Raw genomic sequence first — 18,483 nt, 5'->3', positions numbered from 1 at the left:
GCACTGACCCCACAAGGAGACCCCAAACCCAGAGCCATCCCCTGCGTGGGGCTGGAGGTTTGGGGCAGCTGTTATCAGTGCTGAGCTCCTCACCAGCACCACAGCCCCTGAGCTGACCCAGCCAGCACAGCCCAGAGCCATCCCTTGCATGGGGCTGGAGATCTGGGGCAACTGTTATCAGTGGTGAGCTCCTCACCAGCACCACAGCCCCTGAGCTGACCCAGCCAGCACCCACAGCCCTCACCCAGGACCTACCTTCCACAGCGTTGGAGATGACACTGATGGCACTCCCCACCCTGTTCTCAAGGCCTGGCCCATCTTGATTGCCCACAGTGAGGTGGTTGTGGTCTGATTTCTCTGCCTCATGGGTTGGGTTGAACTAGGAGGAGAGGAATCCCAAAGTCATTTGGCTTGGAAGAGACCTCTGAGATCATCAGCTCCAGCTGGATGAACGCAGAGTGCTGCAGGCTCCTCTGTGCACTCAGAGCCAGGGCATGGGCTGGAGAGACCTTGGGGTACAACAGGGGAACTGCTGGAAGGCAGGAAGGCTTTAGGAGCAGACCCCCAACACGGTGGGCACAAGGCTGTCCTTGCAGCAGGGCTGTTGGGGTGGGCAGGGCCGGAGCCAGGCACGTACCTTGATCACGGTAGCAGACCTCTCCAGCTTGATCTTGGGGATCACTTGCCCGTTGCAGTCCTTTGCCTTGTCCTGCTCACTGTTGAGGTCTGAGTTGTGCTCATTCTCAGGAGCCACGCTGCTGGGCAGGGAACTGCTGCTGGGCAGGGAACTGCTGCTGGATCTCCTGTCCTGCAACTGCAGCAGCCCCAGGCCCCATCAGCTGCCTGCCCGCAGCCGCCGGCAGCTTCCCGCAGTCGCCACGGGGCACCAGGCTATGGAGGGGCTGAGTCAAGCCCCAGCACCTCCTGAGCAGGACTTTGTGAGCCCCAAATCTGCTGCTGCAGGACCTGGGCAGCAAACTGAGCCCCTCATGAGCAACAGGGAGGGGTAAATTTGCAGTAGCTAAGCAGAAGTTGCCAACCTTTCCTTCTCACTTGCACCCTCCCATATGAAGATCTCCCTGCCCCTGCTGCCCACCCTGCTGAGCACCAGCCCAGGACAGGGCTGGCAGCTCATGGTGCCAACTCATGTCCAGTTTTTCACTCACCAGCACCCCAAAGTGCTTCTCCACAGGTCTGCCCTCCAGCCCTTCACCCCCACAGCCTGGACTGATACCAGGGATTGTCCCAACCCAGCTGCAGAACCTTGTGCTTGGCCTCGTTAAACCTCATGAGGTTCCCTCTGCTCCTCCTCCTGGCCCTGCTCTGGACACCTTCCAGCCCCTCCAGATCCTTCCTGGCACAGAGGCTCCAGAGCTGGCCCCAGAGCTGCAGCTGTGGTCTCAGCAGAGTGGAGCAGAGGGGCAGAATCCCCTCCCTGCCCTGCTGGCCACACTTCTCTTGCTGCAGCCCAGGCTCTGCTTGGCTCTCTGGGCTGCAAGTGCTCCCTGCTGGCTCCTGCTGAGCTTCTCCTCCCCCAGCACCCCCAAGGCCTTTTCTTCAGGGCTGCTCTCCAGCCAGTCCCTGCCCAGCCCAGTGCCTGGGATTGCCCTGCAGGACCTTGCCCTTGGTCTTGCTGAACCTCCTGATGTTCCCCTGGCCCCAGCTCTGCAGCCTGCCCAGGTCCCTCTGGATGGATCCCATGCCTCAGGGGTGTCACCTGCACCACTCAGCTCGGTGTCATCTGCAAACCTGCTGAGGCCACTCTGTGCTTTGATGAACTGGGTGGAGATCAGGCAGCTCCAGAGACCGCCTGCTCCACCAGCAGCTCTGCCTGCAGCCTCTCTGCCCATCTGCAGGGGTGCTGGGGGTAGCAGTGAGGCCAGACCCCCACAATCCCAGCATCTTAGAATCATTAAGGTTGGGAAATGGCCTTGAACTCATCTAGCCCAGCACTGCCATGACCACTAAACCACATCCCACATGTGTTTGGAGCTCTTCCAGGGATGGTGGCTCCATCACCTGCCTATGCAGCCTGTTCCAACATCCTACCACTCTTGCAGTGCTCAGGCAATGTCCTTCAGCTCCTGCAAGGACACCAAGACCTCCCTGGGTCAGATGCAAGGTCTCTCAAGCCCTCTCCTGTGTCTCCAGTGCTGGCCAAGGGCAGATGCTCTGCTGATGCATTGAGCTTTGTGCCACTGCCCTTTCCCTCCCAAGCACTTCCTGTGTACCCTGATGACAAGCAGCCCCTGGGGGCTCTCTGCCAGCTTTCCTGCTCCTGAGGAACTGCAGGGAGATGGTTTGCTGGTTCTGGAGCCCTCTGCACCTCCTTTCTCCCCTCACTCAACACCACACCTCTGAGCTTTTCACCTCTCTGCTTCTTCCCACAGCTCCCTGAGCTGGATGGTGGATGTGGAGATTCAGTGTTCTCATCTCTCTTTCTTTTGCCCACCCAAGGGAACAGCTCAGCTTCTTGGGTCAGCTGTGACACCCCTCCCCTCCTCCCCCCACCCCAGTCACTCAGCTGTGAGGGGAGGGAAACACTGGGGCAGGTTGCTCAGAGGGGTGCTGGAGGTCCCATCCCTGGAGCCATTCAAGGTCAGACTTGCTGGGGCCCTGAGCAACCTGCTCCAGTTGGAGGTGTCCCTGCTGCCTGCAGGGGGGTTTCACAAGGTGACCTTGCAGAGTCCCTTCCTACCAAGCCCATGCTGGGATTCTCTCTTTGCTCACCATGGAGCTGGCCCTTGGCACCACCACACTGAGAGCATCACTGAAGAGTTTGGCTTGGAAAAGCTCTCTGAGCTCACCCAGTCCAACCAGCAGCCCAGCACCACCAGGGCCATCAAACCCTGGCCCCAGGTGCCATGGCCACAGCTTTCTGGACTCCACCACCTGCCTGGGCAGCCTGTGCCAACCCCTGACCACTCCTGCAGCGAAGAAATGGTTCCTCATCTCCAACCTAACCTTCCCCTGGCACAGCTCCAGGCCAGTTCCTCCTCTCCTGTCAGTAGTTACCTGCCAGAAGAGGCCAACTCCACCTCACCACAACCTGCTTCCTCCCTGCTTGCCCTTTTCTAAGCTGCTTCCCTCAGGCCAGCTCACCCCTGGGTGCTCACTGCAGCAGTGGAGTTTCCTGCTGCAGAGCTGAGATGCTGCCTCCCAGCCTGCTGGGGCAAGTGAGGCAACCTCCTGTTCTGCTGGGCCTCACCCTCTCCTTGCTGGCCAGGTGCTGCTGGGACCTGGAGCTCCCCTGGCACAGTTTCAGGCCATTTCCTCTCCTTCTATCACCTGATCCAAGGGAGAAGAGACCAACCCCCACCTCACTGCAACCTCCTCTCAGGGAGCTGTGGAGAGCAATGAGCTCTCCCCTCAGCCTCCTCTTCTCCAGGCTGAGCACCCCCAGCTCCCAGACCCAAGGGCAGCTTGTTGCTGCCTCCTCTCTTTCCCCACCATTTCCAACCCCCCTGGTGCTGGCCTCTACCCTTTCCACCAACCATCCTCTCTTGCTCCTCTTGCTGCTTCTTCAGCTGCTCCATGAGCTGCTGGAACTCCTCCTCCTTCTGCTGCTCCTCCAGCATTGTGGCATCATTCTGCTCTGCATAAGCCATGGCCACTACTGCCAGGATGAGGTTGATGAGGTAGAAGGAGCCAAGAAATATAACCACCACGAAGAAGATCATGTAGGTCTTGCCTGCTGCTCGCAGTGTCTGTGGGCAAGGAGACACCACCTCAGCAGGGCACCACCTGGGGCATGTTCCCAGAGCTCTCTTCCCCCAGGGCACCTTCCCAGCCGGGGCAGGAGCTCCCCAGCCCCTTCCCAGTCCGGGGCAGGAGCTCCCCAGCCCCTTCCCAGCCGGGGCAGGAGCTCCCCAGCCCCTTCCCAGCCGGGGCAGGAGCTCCCCAGCGCCCTCCCAACCGGGGCAGGAGCTCCCCAGCCCCTTCCCAGTCTGGGGCAGGAGCTCAGTGTTTTGCTCCCACCTTGCCCCAGGGCTGCTCATTGCCCACTTGAGGTCCTTGCAGTCCATTCCACTTGGGTTAGGACTTGTGGATGCAGCCAGAAGCCTTGGCAGCCCCTCCCCAACCTGGTAGCCCAAGCATGTGTGGAGCTGGGAGCAATGCCTCATCAGGGACTTGTTTTGCTGTGGCAGGGGCTGCTGTCTCTTAGCCTCAGCTCCTCAGGTCTCAGCCCTGGGCCAGGAGAGGCCATTTTCTGCCTCTGGCTCTGGCCACAACCCTTCCCAGAGGTCACTTGCAGCCTTTAGCTGCAGGCTTGCTTTTATCTGCACAGCCTCTGGCCCCAGGCCCATCTGGGGCTCCGTGGGGCTCTGGGAAGCACTCTGCACCGCTCAGATTGGGGGTGGGCTGCATGGGACCATGCCCCAGCTCTGCTGAGCCTGCTTAGAGCCACGAAGCCCAGCACAGACTGCCAGTCAAGGGGCTTCTGAAGCTGCCCTGGAGGAGGGGCAGGAGGAGCAGGGGCAGGGGGGACACACTGTGTGCTGCCTACCAGCTGGAAGAGGTTCTCCCAGAAGTCCTGCGTCATGAGGCGGAAGAGGGCCAGGAAGGCCCAGCTGAAGGTGTCGTAGCTGGTGTAGCCATAGTTGGGGTTCCTCCCAGCCTTCATGCACTGGAACCCTTCTGGGCACTTCCTGCCAAAGGAGCCATGGGGGCAGCTGCCATCAGCACTGGCACTGCCCCTCCTGCACCCACCCTCGGGCCTCCAGCCCTGCAGGGGCTGAGGTGCTTCAGCACCCTCAGACCTTCAGCACCCTCAAGCCTCCAGCCCTGCAGGTGCTGAGGTGCTTCAGCACCCTCAAGCCTCCAGCCCTGCAGGTGCTGAGGTGCTTCAGCACCCTCAAGCCTCCAGCCCTGCAGGGGCTGAGGTGCTTCAGCACCCTCAAGCCTCCAGCTCTGCAGGGGCTGAGGTGCTTCAGCACCCTCAAGCCTCCAGCCCTGCAGGGGCTGAGGTGCTTCAGCACCCTCAAGCCTCCAGCCCTGCAGGGGCTGAGGTGCTTCAGCACTGTCAGACCTCCCCACCCAGGCTGACCCAGCTGCACTGTGTGGACTGGTCCCCACCTTCCCCAAAGCTGAGAGTCAGGATGCCCAGATCCAATCCCTCCCCAGCATGATCCAGCTGGGATTCAGGGACTCACAGAATCAGCCAGCTTGGAAGAGACCTCCAAGATCCTCAAGTCCAACCTATCACCCAACTCTAACTAATCAACCAGACCATGGCACCAAGTGCCTCATCCAGGCTCTTCTTAAACACCTCCAGGGACACTTCCCCCACCCCCTCCCTGGGCAGCCCATCCCAGAGGGCAACCTCTCTCTCTGGGAAGAACTTCTTGCTAAAACCAAACCTAAACCTCCCCTGGCACAGCTTGAGACTGTGTCCTCTTGTTCTGGTGCTGCTTGCCTGGCAGAAGAGACCAACCCCCACCTGGCTACAACCTCCCTGCAGGGAGTTGCAGAGAGCAAGAAGGTCTCCCCTGAGCCTCCTCTTCTGCAGGCTAAGCAACCCCAGCTCCCTCAGCCTCTCCTCCCAGGGCTGTGCTCCAGACCCCTCCCCAGCTTTCTTGCCCTTCTCTGGACACCTTCCAGCAGCTCAGCATCTTTCTTGTTCTGAGGTGCCTGCAGAGTCACCTTCCCAGCCCCAGTCTGGTCCCACCTCCTGGTCCCACAGTCTGCAGTGGGTGTCTCATCCTCTCCCACCCCTGTGAGCTCCACTCACCCAGCATCACTGCTGTTCCCACAGAGCAGGGCATCCAGAGCTCCCTCCAGAAAGTAGAAGTTGGCTTCACAGTTGGGCAAAGAGCAAGAGAGAAGTCAATCAACAATCAATCACCACAAACATTGACTTTTAGATCCCTGGCAGCTCCTCAGTGGAGGGGCAGGGTGGAGGGGCAGGGGGCGCAGAGGGGCAGGGGGCGCAGAGGGGCAGGGGGCGCGCAGCAGCGGCGGGGCAGGGGGCGCAGCAGCGGCGGCGGGGCAGGGGGCGCAGCAGCGGCGGCGGGGCAGGGGGCGCAGCAGCGGCGGCGGGGCAGGGGGCGCAGAGCAGCGGCGGGGCAGGGGGCGCAGAGCAGCGGCGGCGGGGCAGGGGGCGCAGCGGCAGGGCAGGGGGCGCGCAGCGGCGGCGGGGCAGGGGGCGCGCAGCGGCGGCGGGGCAGGGGGCGCCGAGCAGCGGCGGGGCAGGGGGCGCGCAGCGGCGGCGGGGCAGGGGGCGCAGCAGCGGCGGCGGGGCCGGGGGCGCGCAGCGGCGGCGGGGCCGGGGGCGCAGCAGCGGCGGCGGGGCCGGGGGCGCAGCAGCGGCGGCGGGGCAGGGGGCGCAGCAGCGGCGGCGGGGCAGGGGGCGCAGAGCAGCGGCGGGGCAGGGGGCGCAGAGCAGCGGCGGGGCAGGGGGCGCAGAGCAGCGGCGGGGCAGGGGGCGCAGAGCAGCGGCGGGGCAGGGGGCGCAGCAGCGGCGGCGGGGCAGGGGGCGCAGCAGCGGCGGCGGGGCAGGGGGCGCAGCAGCGGCGGCGGGGCAGGGGGCGCGCAGCGGCGGCGGGGCAGGGGGCGCAGCAGCGGCGGCGGGGCAGGGGGCGCAGCAGCAGCAGCGGGGCAGGGGGCGCAGAACAGCGGCGGGGCAGGGGGCGCAGAGCAGCGGCGGGGCAGGGGGCGCAGAGCAGCGGCGGGGCAGGGGGCGCAGAGCAGCGGCGGGGCAGGGGGCGCGCAGCGGCGGCGGGGCAGGGGGCGCAGCAGCGGCGGCGGGGCAGGGGGCGCAGCAGCGGCGGCGGGGCAGGGGGCGCGCAGCGGCGGCGGGGCAGGGGGCGCAGCAGCGGCGGCGGGGCAGGGGGCGCAGCAGCAGCGGCGGGGCAGGGGGCGCAGAACAGCGGCGGGGCAGGGGGCGCAGAGCAGCGGCGGGGCAGGGGGCGCAGAGCAGCGGCGGGGCAGGGGGCGCAGAGCAGCGGCGGGGCAGGGGGCGCGCAGCGGCGGCGGGGCAGGGGGCGCAGCAGCATTTACCTTCATCGTTGATGTAGGCCTCGAAGTCGAAGGTGCTGTTGGCGGTGAAGTTGGAGGTGAAGTTGGCGGCGAGGTCGTCGGTGAGGTTGGTGGTGCCGGCAGTGGGCAGGCTGCTGGGCAGGCTGCTGGGCAGGGTGGCGTTGGGCAGGGTGGCGTTGCCCAGCTCCAGCAGGGGCTGGTCGAAGGGAGGCCACCGCACGCACTTCTGCCGCAGGTTGCCCATGAAGAGCTGGAGGCCGATGAGGGCGAAGACGCTCAGGCAGAAGACGGTGAGGATCATCACGTCCGAGAGCTTCTTCACCGACTGGATCAGAGCCCCCACGATGGTCTTCAGCCCTAGGGCAGAGCAGTTCCTCTCCCTGCTCACCTGCTGGCTGTGCAGAGCCTGCTCTGGCCGTCCCCAGCGGTGCTGGCGCTGCTGGCATCACCCGGCTCAGCCCACGTGCTGCCACCCTTGGAGCGGGGCCAGCCAAGCCTCCCCATGCCAACCTCAGCCTGCCTATCAGGGGGCAAAGCCCACCCCAGGGGGCCTCAGGATGTTAGGAGCTGGAAGGGACCTCTAGAGAGCTTCCAGTCCAAGCCCCCTGCCAGAGCAGGGGCAGAGAACCCAGCACAGGGCACCCAGGAACACATCCAGACAGGGCTGGGAAGGCTCCAGAGCAGGAGACTCCACAACCTCTCTGGGCAGCCTGCTCCAGGGCTCTGGCACCCTCACAGTGCAGAAGTTCCTCCTCATGTTGAGCTGGAACCTCCTGTGCTGTAGTTGATATCCATTGCCCCTTGCCCTCCCCCACCCTGGTGCCATCCATTCCTTTGCACTATTATCTGACCTTGTTTTGGGCACAGCCCACCAGAGCAGCCCCACCTGCTGTGGCACACAGAGGAGCTGTTTGCCAGCCCAGCTGGAAGATGCTGAGCACTGCTCTGAGCTCCACTGAACCCTCTGTGGTCCAGCACCCACAGGTGCTGCTGGCCCATGGGTGGTGGGGGAGCCTTGCTGGTCCCTCCAGCCTGGTCCCTTCAAGCTGGAGAAGGCTCAAGGTGTCCCAGGGAAGGTGACCAAGAGACATCTGCACTAGGCATGGGGATTGACTCATCTGTCCCCCCCAGCATGGCCATTTCCTCCACAGGGGAGGTTCACCCACAGGTGCCCAGTGGGCTTGTCATGGAATCATAGAATCAATGAGGTTGGAAGAGACCTCAGAGCTCATCCAGTCCAAGCTGTCACCCAGCACCTCCTGACAACCAAACCATGGCTCCAAGTGCCACATCCAGGCTCTTCCTAAACACCTCCAGGGATGGGGACTCCACCACCTCCCTGGGCAGCACATCCCAGTGGCCAATCTCTCTTGCTGGGAAGAACTTTCTCCTCACCTCCAGCCTGAACCTCCCCTGGCACAGCTTGAGACTGTGTCCTCTTGTTCTGGTGCTGCTTGCCTGGCAGAAGAGACCAACCCCCAGCTGGCTCCAACCTCCCTGCAGGGAGCTGCAGAGAGCAAGAAGGTCTCCCCTGAGCCTCCTCTTCTGCAGGCTAAGCAACCCCAGCTCCCTCAGCCTCTCCTCCCAGGGCTGTGCTCCAGACCCCTCCCCAGCCTTGTTGCCCTTCTCTGGACACCTTCAAGTCTCTCAATGTCCTTCTTAAATTGAGGGGCATGGAAGGTGTTCTCATCACCCATGGATGATGATGCTGGTGCTGAGCTTCCTCACGTGGAGGAGTTCTCCAGAGTCACATCCAAAGGTCCTGTGATGAATTGGAGCCCTGGCACCATGCCAGTTCTCTCCACCTACCATTTAGGTAACACTGCTCTCCAAGGGCTTGCCTGTGAGCATCACAGAGTGGCTCAGGTTGGGAGGGACCTCAGAGATGATCTACTCCAACCTCCCCATCATGGGCAGGGACAGCTCTCAGCCAGACTCGGCTGCTCAAGGCCCCCTTGAGTGTGGCCTTGAACACCCCCAGGGAGGAGGCAGCCACAACCTCCCTGGGCAGCCTGTGCCAGACTCTCACCACCCTGGGACTGAAGGACTTCTCCCTCAGCTCCAGTCCAACCCTGCTCTGCCTCAGCTCCAAACCATTCCCCCTGGGCCTGGCTCCAGACACCCTCAGGGAAAGTCTCTCTGCAGCCTTCCTGCAGGATCCCTTCAGGTCCTGGCAGCAGCTCTGAGGTCCCCCTGGAGCCTTCTCTCCAGGCTGCACAGCCCCAGCTCCCTCAGCCTGTGCTCCCAGCAGAGCTGCTCCAGCCCTTGGATCACCTTTGTGGTCTCCTTTGGCCTCTCTCCAGCAGCTCTGTGTCCTCCTTCTGCTGCGGACAGCAGAGCTGGAGGCAGGATTGGAGCTGAGGTCTGAGCAGAGCAGAGCCCAGGGGCAGAATCCCCTCTGCTGCCCTGCTGCCCACCCTGCTGTGGCTGCAGCCCAGCACACAGCTGCCTGCAGGGCTGCAGGAGGCCACTGCTGGCTCCTGGGGAGCTGCTCAGCACCCAGCACCCCCGAGGGTGCTGCTCTCAACCCACTCTGCACCCAGCCTGGATTTGTGCCTGGGGTTGTCTGTGATGGGAAACCACTGAGGAGAACCTTTCTGGAGCAGCTTATTTTTGCAGCTGCTATTTCTGCAGAGCCTCTCAGGGCTGTGGTATTCCAGAAAGCAGGAGCTAAAAGCAATTTTTAGCCTGTTGGATGGAGGCAAAAAAAACCCCCACCCAAGCCCCAAACCAACCCAAACCCTTCTCATGCAAAGATGAGCCCCAAAGAGCTGGGAACTGCAGGGCCACAGCAATTTATCCTCCACCAGAAAGGAGCCTTTGAAGGTCAGCCTCATGCTTCTTCAAGAGCTTCCATGAACTTGCACCAGCTGCTCCCAAAGGTACTGAAGTGGCACCAAAGTTGGCCCACAGCCCTCAGAGGGGGCTGAGAACGTGGTCCCAGCACCACAGCCTGGATGCCTGGGGTGCTGGCAAGCCTTCCCCACGTGGCTCTTGCACTGATGCTCATTGAATATCTCAACTCTAGCACCACAGAGGTCAGTAGCTGGCTCCAAGGACCAAGCAAAGCTTGGGGTATCCAAGCCCATAAGCTCAAGGTGAGCACAAGCCCACTGAAGGCATCTCCAAGGAGCCCTGGAAACTCCATGCCCAGCTGCCTGGGGGCTTTCCCTGGCCAGCTGAGTGAGAGTAACTCATTTCCAGATGGAAAATCATCAGGATGTGACCTGGATAGGCTGCCCAGGGAGGCTGTGGATGTTCCCTCCCTGGAGGTGTTCCAGACCAGGCTGGATGAGGCCTTGAGCAAGCTGGGCTGGTGAGAGGTGCCCCTGCCCATGGCAGGGGGGTTGGAACTGGATGGTCTTTGAGGTCCCTTCCAACCCAACCCATTCTGTGCCTCCATGAATCTATGACTCAAAAGCTGGAGGAGGTTGGGAGACTGTTGCTGAGCATCAGACACCTTCTGGCCTCTGTTTTCTCCTAGAGCTGACAAAAGCACAAGGAAAAGCTCTAGCCTTCAAAACCTCCAGGGAGGTGGTGGAAGCCTGTGTTGGGTTGGACTGAGCTGGAGTGAATTCTCCTTTCAGGGGCATGAGAGGATCTGCCTGGCCTCAAACCAGGACAAAGCCTCATCCCTGGAGGTGTTTGCAGCCGGGCTGGAGGTGGCTGTGAGCAACCTGCTGCAGTGTGAGGTGTCCCTGCCCATGGCAGGGGGATTGGAACTGGCTGAGCCTTGAGGTCCCTTCCAACCCTGACAGTTCCGTGATTCTATGCCTGGTAGTGTCTTGCATCAGGGAGACAGCTGGAGAGGTGCTGCTGGTGCCCAAGGGGAGGTGGGATGGAGCTCACACCTCTGCCTGCCCCTGCCTGTGCTGCCCCACTGCAGAGACGTGCCCAAGGCCAAGCCCATCCCCTCCAGCCAGGCACCACCAGCCCCAGCCCCATCCCACTGTGCAGCCAGGCTCTGGTCCAGCTGGGGCTGGAGGGTGCCAGGATGGCCAGGAACTGCCATGCAGAGTTTGACTCCTGCAAGTGAGAGCAATGTCCCTGCCAGCAGCTGGGCTGGGCAGGGCAGCGAGTGCCAGGCAGGAGGAGAAGCATCTGAGCAACCTGCTGCAGTGTGAGGGGTCCCTGCCCATGGCAGGGGGCTGCAACTGGATGAGCCTTGAGGTCCCTTCCAGCCCTGAGAGTTCTGTGATTCTATGACTTGCTGTGAGCTGTGGGGAAAGCTGAACTCAAGGCAGGGGAAGGCTTGGAGGGGAGAGCCCTGGAGCCCCACCTGGGATCACGGTGATGGTTTTCAAGGCGCGGAGGACGCGGAAGGTCCTGAGAGCAGAGATGTTCCCCAGGTCCACGAACTCGGTGATGTAGCTGCAGGACAGGAGAAGGGAGGGCTTCAGGAGCTCTGCCAAGCACCTGGCCCTGTCTCTCAGCCTCCTTCCCAGGGTCCCCCTCCAGCCCAGCCCCCCAGACTCACGCCATGGAGATGACCATGAAGTCCAGCCAGTTCCACGGGTCGCGCAGGAATGTGAAGTCGTCGATGCAGAAGCCTCTGGACAGCACCTTGATGAGCGACTCAAAGGTGTATATCCCAGTGAAGGTGTACCTGGAATGGCAATGCTGGCTCAGGGCTCTGCCCACCTGGCTCCAAGGGCCAGCTCAGGGGCACAGGTTTTGTCCATAGCTGCCTGTGGGACCATCTTGGGGAGCTGAGTTCGGAGTCTCAGAGTCACTCAGAACTGGCAGGGCTGGAAGGGAGCTCAAGGCTCAGCCAGCTCCAACCCCCTGCCATGGGCAGGGACACCTCACACCACAGCAGGTTGCTCACAGCCACCTCCAGCCTGGCTGCAGGGAGGCTTCCACCACCTCCCTGGGCAGCCTGTGCCAGGCTCTCACCACCCTCCTGGGCAACAACTTCTTCCTCACATCCAATCTCAATCTCCCTACTTCTAGTGCTGCACCATCCCCCCCCAGTCCTATCCCTCCCTGACACCCTCAAAAGTCCTTCCCCAGCTTTCTTGTAGCCCTCTTCAGATCCTGGAAGGCCACAATGAGGTCTCCTGGGAGCCTTCTCCTCTCCAGACTGCTGCTGGGTTCTTGGGGTGCTTCAGCACCGAGGGAGGTTTTCACCTCACCTCATGAAGCGAGCTGGGACATCTTGAGGTCCTTTTGGTGACTCTTCAGCAGCACCTCTGGTCCCTGCTGGTGTCCCAGCAGCACCAGGCTCTGTCAAACCCTGCTGGGATCTGCCTGTGCAGAACCTCAGCACAGTGCTGGATTTGCCCCTTCTCATCTGGGCTGCTTGTCCATGCTGCCAGGCCTGGTGGAGCTGCTCAGCCTCCTCAGGCTATCACCACTCATCTAACCCAACCTGCCCTGCACTGGCCTCCTGTCACAGAGACCCTTGGGCAGCTCTGGAGAGAAGACTGAGAGGGGATCTAATAAGTGTCTATAAACAGCTGAGGGCTGGGGGTCAGGAAGGGACAGGGACAGGGACAGGCTCTGCTCACTGTGCCCTGGGATAGGGCAAGGGGCAATGGAGGGAAACTCCAGCAGCCTTCTCCAGCTTGAAGGGACCAGGCTGAAGGGACCAGCAAGGCCACCTGGGCACACTGCTGGCTCATCTTCAGCTGCTGTCCACCACTACCCCCAGGTCCCTTTCTGCCTGGCTGCTCTCAGCCACTCTGCCCCCAGCCTGTAGCACTGCCTGGGGCTGTTGTGGCCAAAGTGCAGCACCCAGCACTTGGACTTGCCCAGTGCCATCATGAATTCCCATGCCTAATGTAGATGTCACTTGGTCACCTTCCCTGGGACACCTTGAGCCTTCTCCAGCTTGAAGGGACCAGGCTGGAGGGACCAGCAACACTCCCCCACCACCCACAGGCCAGCAGCACCTGTGGGTGCTGGACCACAGAGGGCTCAGTGGAGCTCAGAGCAGTGCTCAGCATCTTCCAGCTGGGCTGGCAAACAGCTCCTCTGTGTGCCACAGCAGGTGGGGCTGCTCTGGTGGGCTGGGCCCAAAACAAGGTCAGATAATAGTGCAAAGGAATGGATGGCAGCAGAGTGGGGGAGGGCAAGGGGCAATGGATATCAACTGCAGCACAGGAGGTTCCAGCTCAACATAAGGAGGAACTTCTGCACTGTGAGGGTGCCAGAGCCCTGGAGCAGGCTGCCCAGAGAGGCTGTGGAGTCTCCTGCTCTGGAGCCTTCCCAGCCCTGTCTGGATGTGTTCCTGTGGGACCTGTGCTGGGTTCTCTGCCCCTGCTCTGGCAGGGAAGATTGGACTGGAAGCTCTCCAGAGGTCCTTTCCAAGCCCTCACACCCTGTGAGCTGAGATGCTGTGAAACTCTCCCACTCTTTGCAATGCTTAATGGAGACCCTGGACACCACTTCTGGGATGGAGAGGGCATCTGCTCATGGCACCTTCCCTCCCCTGAAGGTTGCCTGGATTCCAAGATGGTCCTTCCCCCTCCTGAGGATGGCCCAGCTGGGGTGAGCCTGCATGGCTGGGGGAGGAGGCAGGAGGCCTGCAGGGACTTACTCCACGTTCTTGGACCACGCTGGGGGGTTGCTGAGCGTCATGAACACGCAGTTGGTGAGGATGGTGATCATGATGAACATGCTGAACAATTTAAACCCTGGTCAAGGAGAAATGCTGTGGCTGCTGCCCAGGCTCCCCCCTCCACATTCTTGCAGAGCCAGGCACCCTGCTCCTCTTGGCCTGGCTTTCACCTTGCTCCTGTGCCCTGCCCTGCCCTTCCTGTGGCTCTGCAGGCTCAGTTCTGTGCTCACACTTTGCCCTTGGTCCTCCTGCTCCCTCACATGCTTCTGGCTCTTCCCCTCCTTTTCTGCTCCCCTCCCTATCTCTGTGGTGCTGGCTCTGCCTCCCTGCTTGTCCCCTGGGCTCCTTCCTCTCCATCACCTCAGGACACAGCTTTCCCTGTTTGTCTGACCCCTCTGCCACAAACATCTCCTCTTTTTTTTCCATCCTACCTCCTGGCCACCCCCCCTGCTGCCAGCAGAGCTCTGCTGGGAGCACCTCCCCCCCACCCTAGTGTCCCTCTTGCTCATGAGCTCCTTTTCTGCCTTCCCATCTCTGCTGGTCTCACATCAAGAGCCTCAGCACGGCCCAAGTTGCCTCCTTCCCTGTACCCCAGGGCCCTGGTTGCTCTGCCTTCTCTCTCCCAAATCATCCTTTGAGCTTCCCAGTTCACCCTCTTCCCAGATGGGCTGGGATGCCCTGGCCTGTAAACATTCTCCTCCCTTTCCTCTCCAGCCCTCAGAGCCCTTCAGCCTCTCTCTGGGAAGCTCCATCACTCAGGGCTTCAAGACTGAGCTCTTAATGCCCCCAGGGTGGCCAAAGCCTTCAGGAAGCCTCTCCCTGGGACGGGCCCCAGGCCGTGGGGCAGGCTGGGGGCCAGCCCAGGAGATGTGCTCCCCACCCCATCCCCAAAGACATCTCTCAGCCATCTCCCAGGGCTGTCTGCACCCTGGGCAGCAGGGTCTGGCCCGGCAGGGGACAAGGATATGAGTGGATCAGCACCCTGATGGCTCCTCTGCGGATGGGGTGGAAGGGACCCAGCAGGTAGAGGGCAGGGGTGGCCGAGAAGCGGAAGATGGCTTTGCCTTTGTTGAGGACTATGAAGGTCTGCAGGGGAGAGAGAGGGAGATGGTCAGGCCCCCTGCACGCCCCCAAAGCACCCCAGGAGGCAGCTGCCCCCAGGAGAGCCGAGACCCCCGCCCGCTGCGGGGCTCCAGAGGCTCGGGACCTGGCCGAGGGGCAGCGGTGCTGCTGCTGCGGAGGGGAAGCAGCCCCAGCAGGCTGGGGCTGGAGATGGCCAAGATGGGCTGGGAGGAGAGCCTGAGGCATGGTGGGAGGGAGGGCCAAGCCCACGCCTGTGTGCTGGTCCCCGGCGCCCGGCCTGCCCACGGGCCAAGCCCTGCCCCTCACCTTCTTGTCCTTGTAAAAAGGGTCCAGGTCCTCCAGGGGGGTCCCAATGAGCTCCAGGGGTGGGTCGCCGTAGATGAGGGGCAGGTTCTTGCCAGCCTCCAGGTCGCTGCTGGGCTTGATCTCCTCCTCCTCGGGCAGCTCCACCTGCTGCCTCCTTATGCGGAGCGCCTCGGCCTCGGCCCTGCGCCGCTCGATGGCCGCCAGCGAGGCCGGGGTGAAGGGGCGCAGGAGCTCGGGGCCCGGGATGCAGGGCAGGCCGGCCATGCTCTCATTCTGCTCCCAGGGCGCCTCTGCCCAGCCTGGGGGGACACAGCCCGTCAGCAGGGGCTGCCGGCTCAGGCCAAGCACACAGGGTGGGTTGGGGTGGTGGTGGGAAAACAGCCGCGGCTGGGTTGGGAGGGAGCTCAAGGCTCAGCCAGCCCCAACCCCCTGCCATGGGCAGGGACACCTCACACCACAGCAGGTTGCTCACAGCCACCTCCAGCCTGGCTGCAAACACCTCCAGGCAGGAGGCTTCCACCACCTCCCTGGGCAGCCTGTGCCAGGCTCTCACCACCCTCATGGCCAACAACTTCTTCCTCACAGCCAATCTCAATCTCCCCACTTCTACTTCTGCTCCATCCCCCCCAGTCCTATCCCTCCCTGACACCCTCCAAAGTCCCTCCCCAGCTTTCCTGCAGCCCCCTGCAGATCCTGGGAGGCCACAATGAGGTCTCCTGGGAGCCTTCTCCTCTCCAGCCTGCACAACCCCAACTCCCTCAGGCTGTGCTCACAGCAGAGCAGCTCCAGCCCTCTGCTCCTCCTCCTGGCCCTGCTCTGGACACCTTCCAGCCCCTCCAGATCCTTCCTGGCACAGAGGCTCCAGAGCTGGCCCCAGAGCTGCAGCTGTGGTCTCAGCAGAGCAGAGCAGAGGGGCAGAATCCCCTCCCTCCACCTGCTGCTCTTGTTGCAGCCACTCCATCTGCTCTGGCTGGGCAGAGGCCCCCAGCAGTGCTGGGCTGGCCCTGGGGTTGTTCTCCAGGGTCTTTCCCCAGTCCATGCCTTTGGGGGGGAACTGCAGGCAGCAGAGCTTCACCCAGCTCCTCAGGGTGATGGATGCGGCTTGGAAGCATCCCACATTCCTGCTGGAGCAGTTGGCTTGGGCCACATTGCAGCCAGAGGGACAAAACACACCCAGAAGTCTGTTGCACCTTGGGCAAGCAACATGAGAGGCTCCAAGCATGAGGTTCCTCAGCCAGAGGAGCTCAGAGGCCTGGGAGGAGAGGCTGAGGGAGCTGGGGTTGCTTAGCCTGCAGAAGAGGAGGCTCAGGGGAGACCTTCTTGCTCTCTCCAGCTCCCTGAAAGGAGGTTGGAGCCAGGTGGGGGTTGGTCTCTTCTCCCAGGCAAGCAGCAGCAGAACAAGAGGACACAGTCTCAAGCTGTGCCAGGGGAGGTTCAGGCTGGAGGTGAGGAAGAGATTCTTCCCAGCAAGAGAGATTGGCCACTGGGATGTGCTGCCCAGGGAGGTGGTGGAGTCCCCATCCCTGGAGGTGTTTAGGAAGAGCCTGGATGAGGCCCTTGGAGCCATGGTTGAGTTGCTCAGATGGTGCTGGGTGAGAGGTTGGACTTGATGATCTCTGAGGTCTTTTCCAACCTGGTTCATTCTATTCTACTCCACTTCACTGCACAGCTCTGAGAGGCACAGGTCTAACAGGCAGTGCTGGGTGGCTCTGCTCCTGAGAGGAAAGGGTTAAAGTCTCATCTTGGCCCCAAAAGCCAGGCAATAATGGCACTTTCTAACGTTACAGAGATCAGGATGTCTCCCCAGACAGGAATAGGATGAGCCATTGGGGAGAGATAAGGGTGGCTCCACCAAGCAGCTGAGCATCTAAAAGGGTTGAAAGGAGCAAAGAACAGGGAAGGGTAGAGAGAGCAAAGTGGGGAGCAGGCTGCACCCAGGGGCCCAGGCTGCCTGCTAAAGAAAGGGCTTCCTAGAGACCAGGAAGGTTCTTGCTTTGAGACACCTTCCCTCAGCTTCTCCTCTATACCTGGTGGGTGAGGAGTGCCTGCAGAGCAGCCTGCAGGAGAAGGCCTTGGGGGGTCAGGTGGTGACAAACTGCCCAGGAGCCAGCAATGGTCCCTGGCAGCCCAGAGCCAGCTGAGTGCTGAGCTGCAGCCAGAGCAGGGAGAGCAGCAGCACAGGGAGGGGATTCTGCCCTCTGCTCAGAGCCCCCCTGCAGCACTGCCTCCAGCTCTGGGGCCCCCAGCACAGGAAGGACCTGGATCTGCTGGAGAGGCTCCAGAGGAGGCCACAAAGATGATCAGAGGGCTGTAGAGCCTCCCCTGTGGGGACAGGCTGGGAGAGTTGGGGCTGTTCAGCCTGGAGAAGAGAAGGCTCCAGGGAGACCTCAGAGCAGCCTTGCAGTACCTGAAGGGCTCCAGGAGAGCTGGGAAGGGACTCTGGTCAAGGGCTGGGAGTGCCAGGCTGAGGAACAATGACTTTGAGCTGGGAGAGGGGAGACTGAGACTGGAGATGAGGAAGAAATTGTTGAGAGTGAGGCTGGGGAGACTCTGGCACAGGCTGCCCAGGGAGGCTGTGGCTGTCCCTTCCCTGGGGGTGGTCAAGGCCAGGCTGGCTGAAGCTGGTGGGAGGTGTCCCTGCCCATGGCAGGGGGTTGGAGCTGGATGATCTTGAAGGCCCCTTCCAACCCAACCCATTCTGTGAATCCATGGATCTGTTTGGCTCATGACCAGCAGCCTGTGGCAGAGCAGAGCCCAGAGCCCTGGAACACAAATGGAACCACAGAATTGCTGGGGTTGGAAGAGACCTTTAAGATGATCAAGTCCAAGCAGCACTCCCAGGTCAGCACAACTGATGCTTTGCTGCAATAGATTCAAAAGGTTGGTTGGGTTGGATGGGGACCCTAAAGCTCCTCCAGTTCCAGCCCCCTGCCATGGGCAGGGACACCTCCCCCCAGCCCAGCTTGCTCCAGGCCTCATCCAGCCTGGTCTGGAACACCTCCAGGGAGGGAACATCCACAGCCTCCCTGGGCAACCTGTGCCAGGGTCTCCCCAGCCTCACTCTCAAGAGTTTCTTCCTCATCTCCAGTCTGAGCCTGCCCTCTTCAAGCTTCAGTCCATGCCTCCCCCTCCCCCAAAGCAGCATCCTGCTGCCACGCAGCAGCTCCTCCATGCACTGAAACTTTCCAGGCTGCTGCTGAGCACCTGCCCCTGCCAAAGCCTCAGGAGCAATAGTCCCCAGGGCCACAGCCCTGCCACGCTGAGAGCTGGAGGGCTTCAGACCCTTGGTAGCTGGGCAGCACTGGCCATGCCTAGCCCTGATGGGAGCAGAAGGCGCTGCCTGGTTCCCGTGGTGACTGCAGAGCCCAGCAGGCAGCTCCTGGCAGAGGTCGATGGGGAGCGGCGCAGGGAGCTGCAGCTGAGGCTGCAGCAGGCTCCTGCTAGCTGAGGGCAATCCCCACCTGCCAGATGTGCTTTCTGCTGCTGAGGGCAGAGCCCAGCCTGCAGCACAGCACTCTGGGGTGCTACTGCTCACCCCCACACCACAGCCAGCC

At 62.0% G+C, this 18,483-nt stretch overlaps 1 protein-coding gene across 1 annotated transcript in view; it reads right to left on the bottom strand.

The window, feature by feature from the left end:
- SCN4A (sodium voltage-gated channel alpha subunit 4) overlaps positions 1-15,244 on the bottom strand; it is a 53,116-nt gene extending 37,872 nt beyond the window's left edge. Inside the window, exons 1-11 of the mRNA XM_054176621.1 lie at positions 14,930-15,244; positions 14,500-14,626; positions 13,520-13,616; positions 11,456-11,584; positions 11,258-11,349; positions 7,000-7,335; positions 5,732-5,795; positions 4,508-4,649; positions 3,495-3,707; positions 638-814; positions 256-379 (exon numbers count right to left, since the gene is read on the bottom strand). Coding sequence (XP_054032596.1) covers positions 256-379; positions 638-814; positions 3,495-3,707; positions 4,508-4,649; positions 5,732-5,795; positions 7,000-7,335; positions 11,258-11,349; positions 11,456-11,584; positions 13,520-13,616; positions 14,500-14,626; positions 14,930-15,193 — 1,765 coding nt within the window. The 5' untranslated portion in view covers positions 15,194-15,244. The remainder of the gene's footprint in view (positions 1-255; positions 380-637; positions 815-3,494; positions 3,708-4,507; positions 4,650-5,731; positions 5,796-6,999; positions 7,336-11,257; positions 11,350-11,455; positions 11,585-13,519; positions 13,617-14,499; positions 14,627-14,929) is intronic.
- Positions 15,245-18,483: the final 3,239 nt, after the last annotated feature.

Source organism: Dryobates pubescens, chromosome 36 (assembly GCF_014839835.1).
Source record: "Dryobates pubescens isolate bDryPub1 chromosome 36, bDryPub1.pri, whole genome shotgun sequence".
NCBI classification, from domain to species: Eukaryota; Metazoa; Chordata; class Aves; order Piciformes; family Picidae; genus Dryobates; species Dryobates pubescens.
Note: the sequence above shows the minus strand (reverse complement) of the source record. Positions and strands in the feature narration are given on the sequence as shown.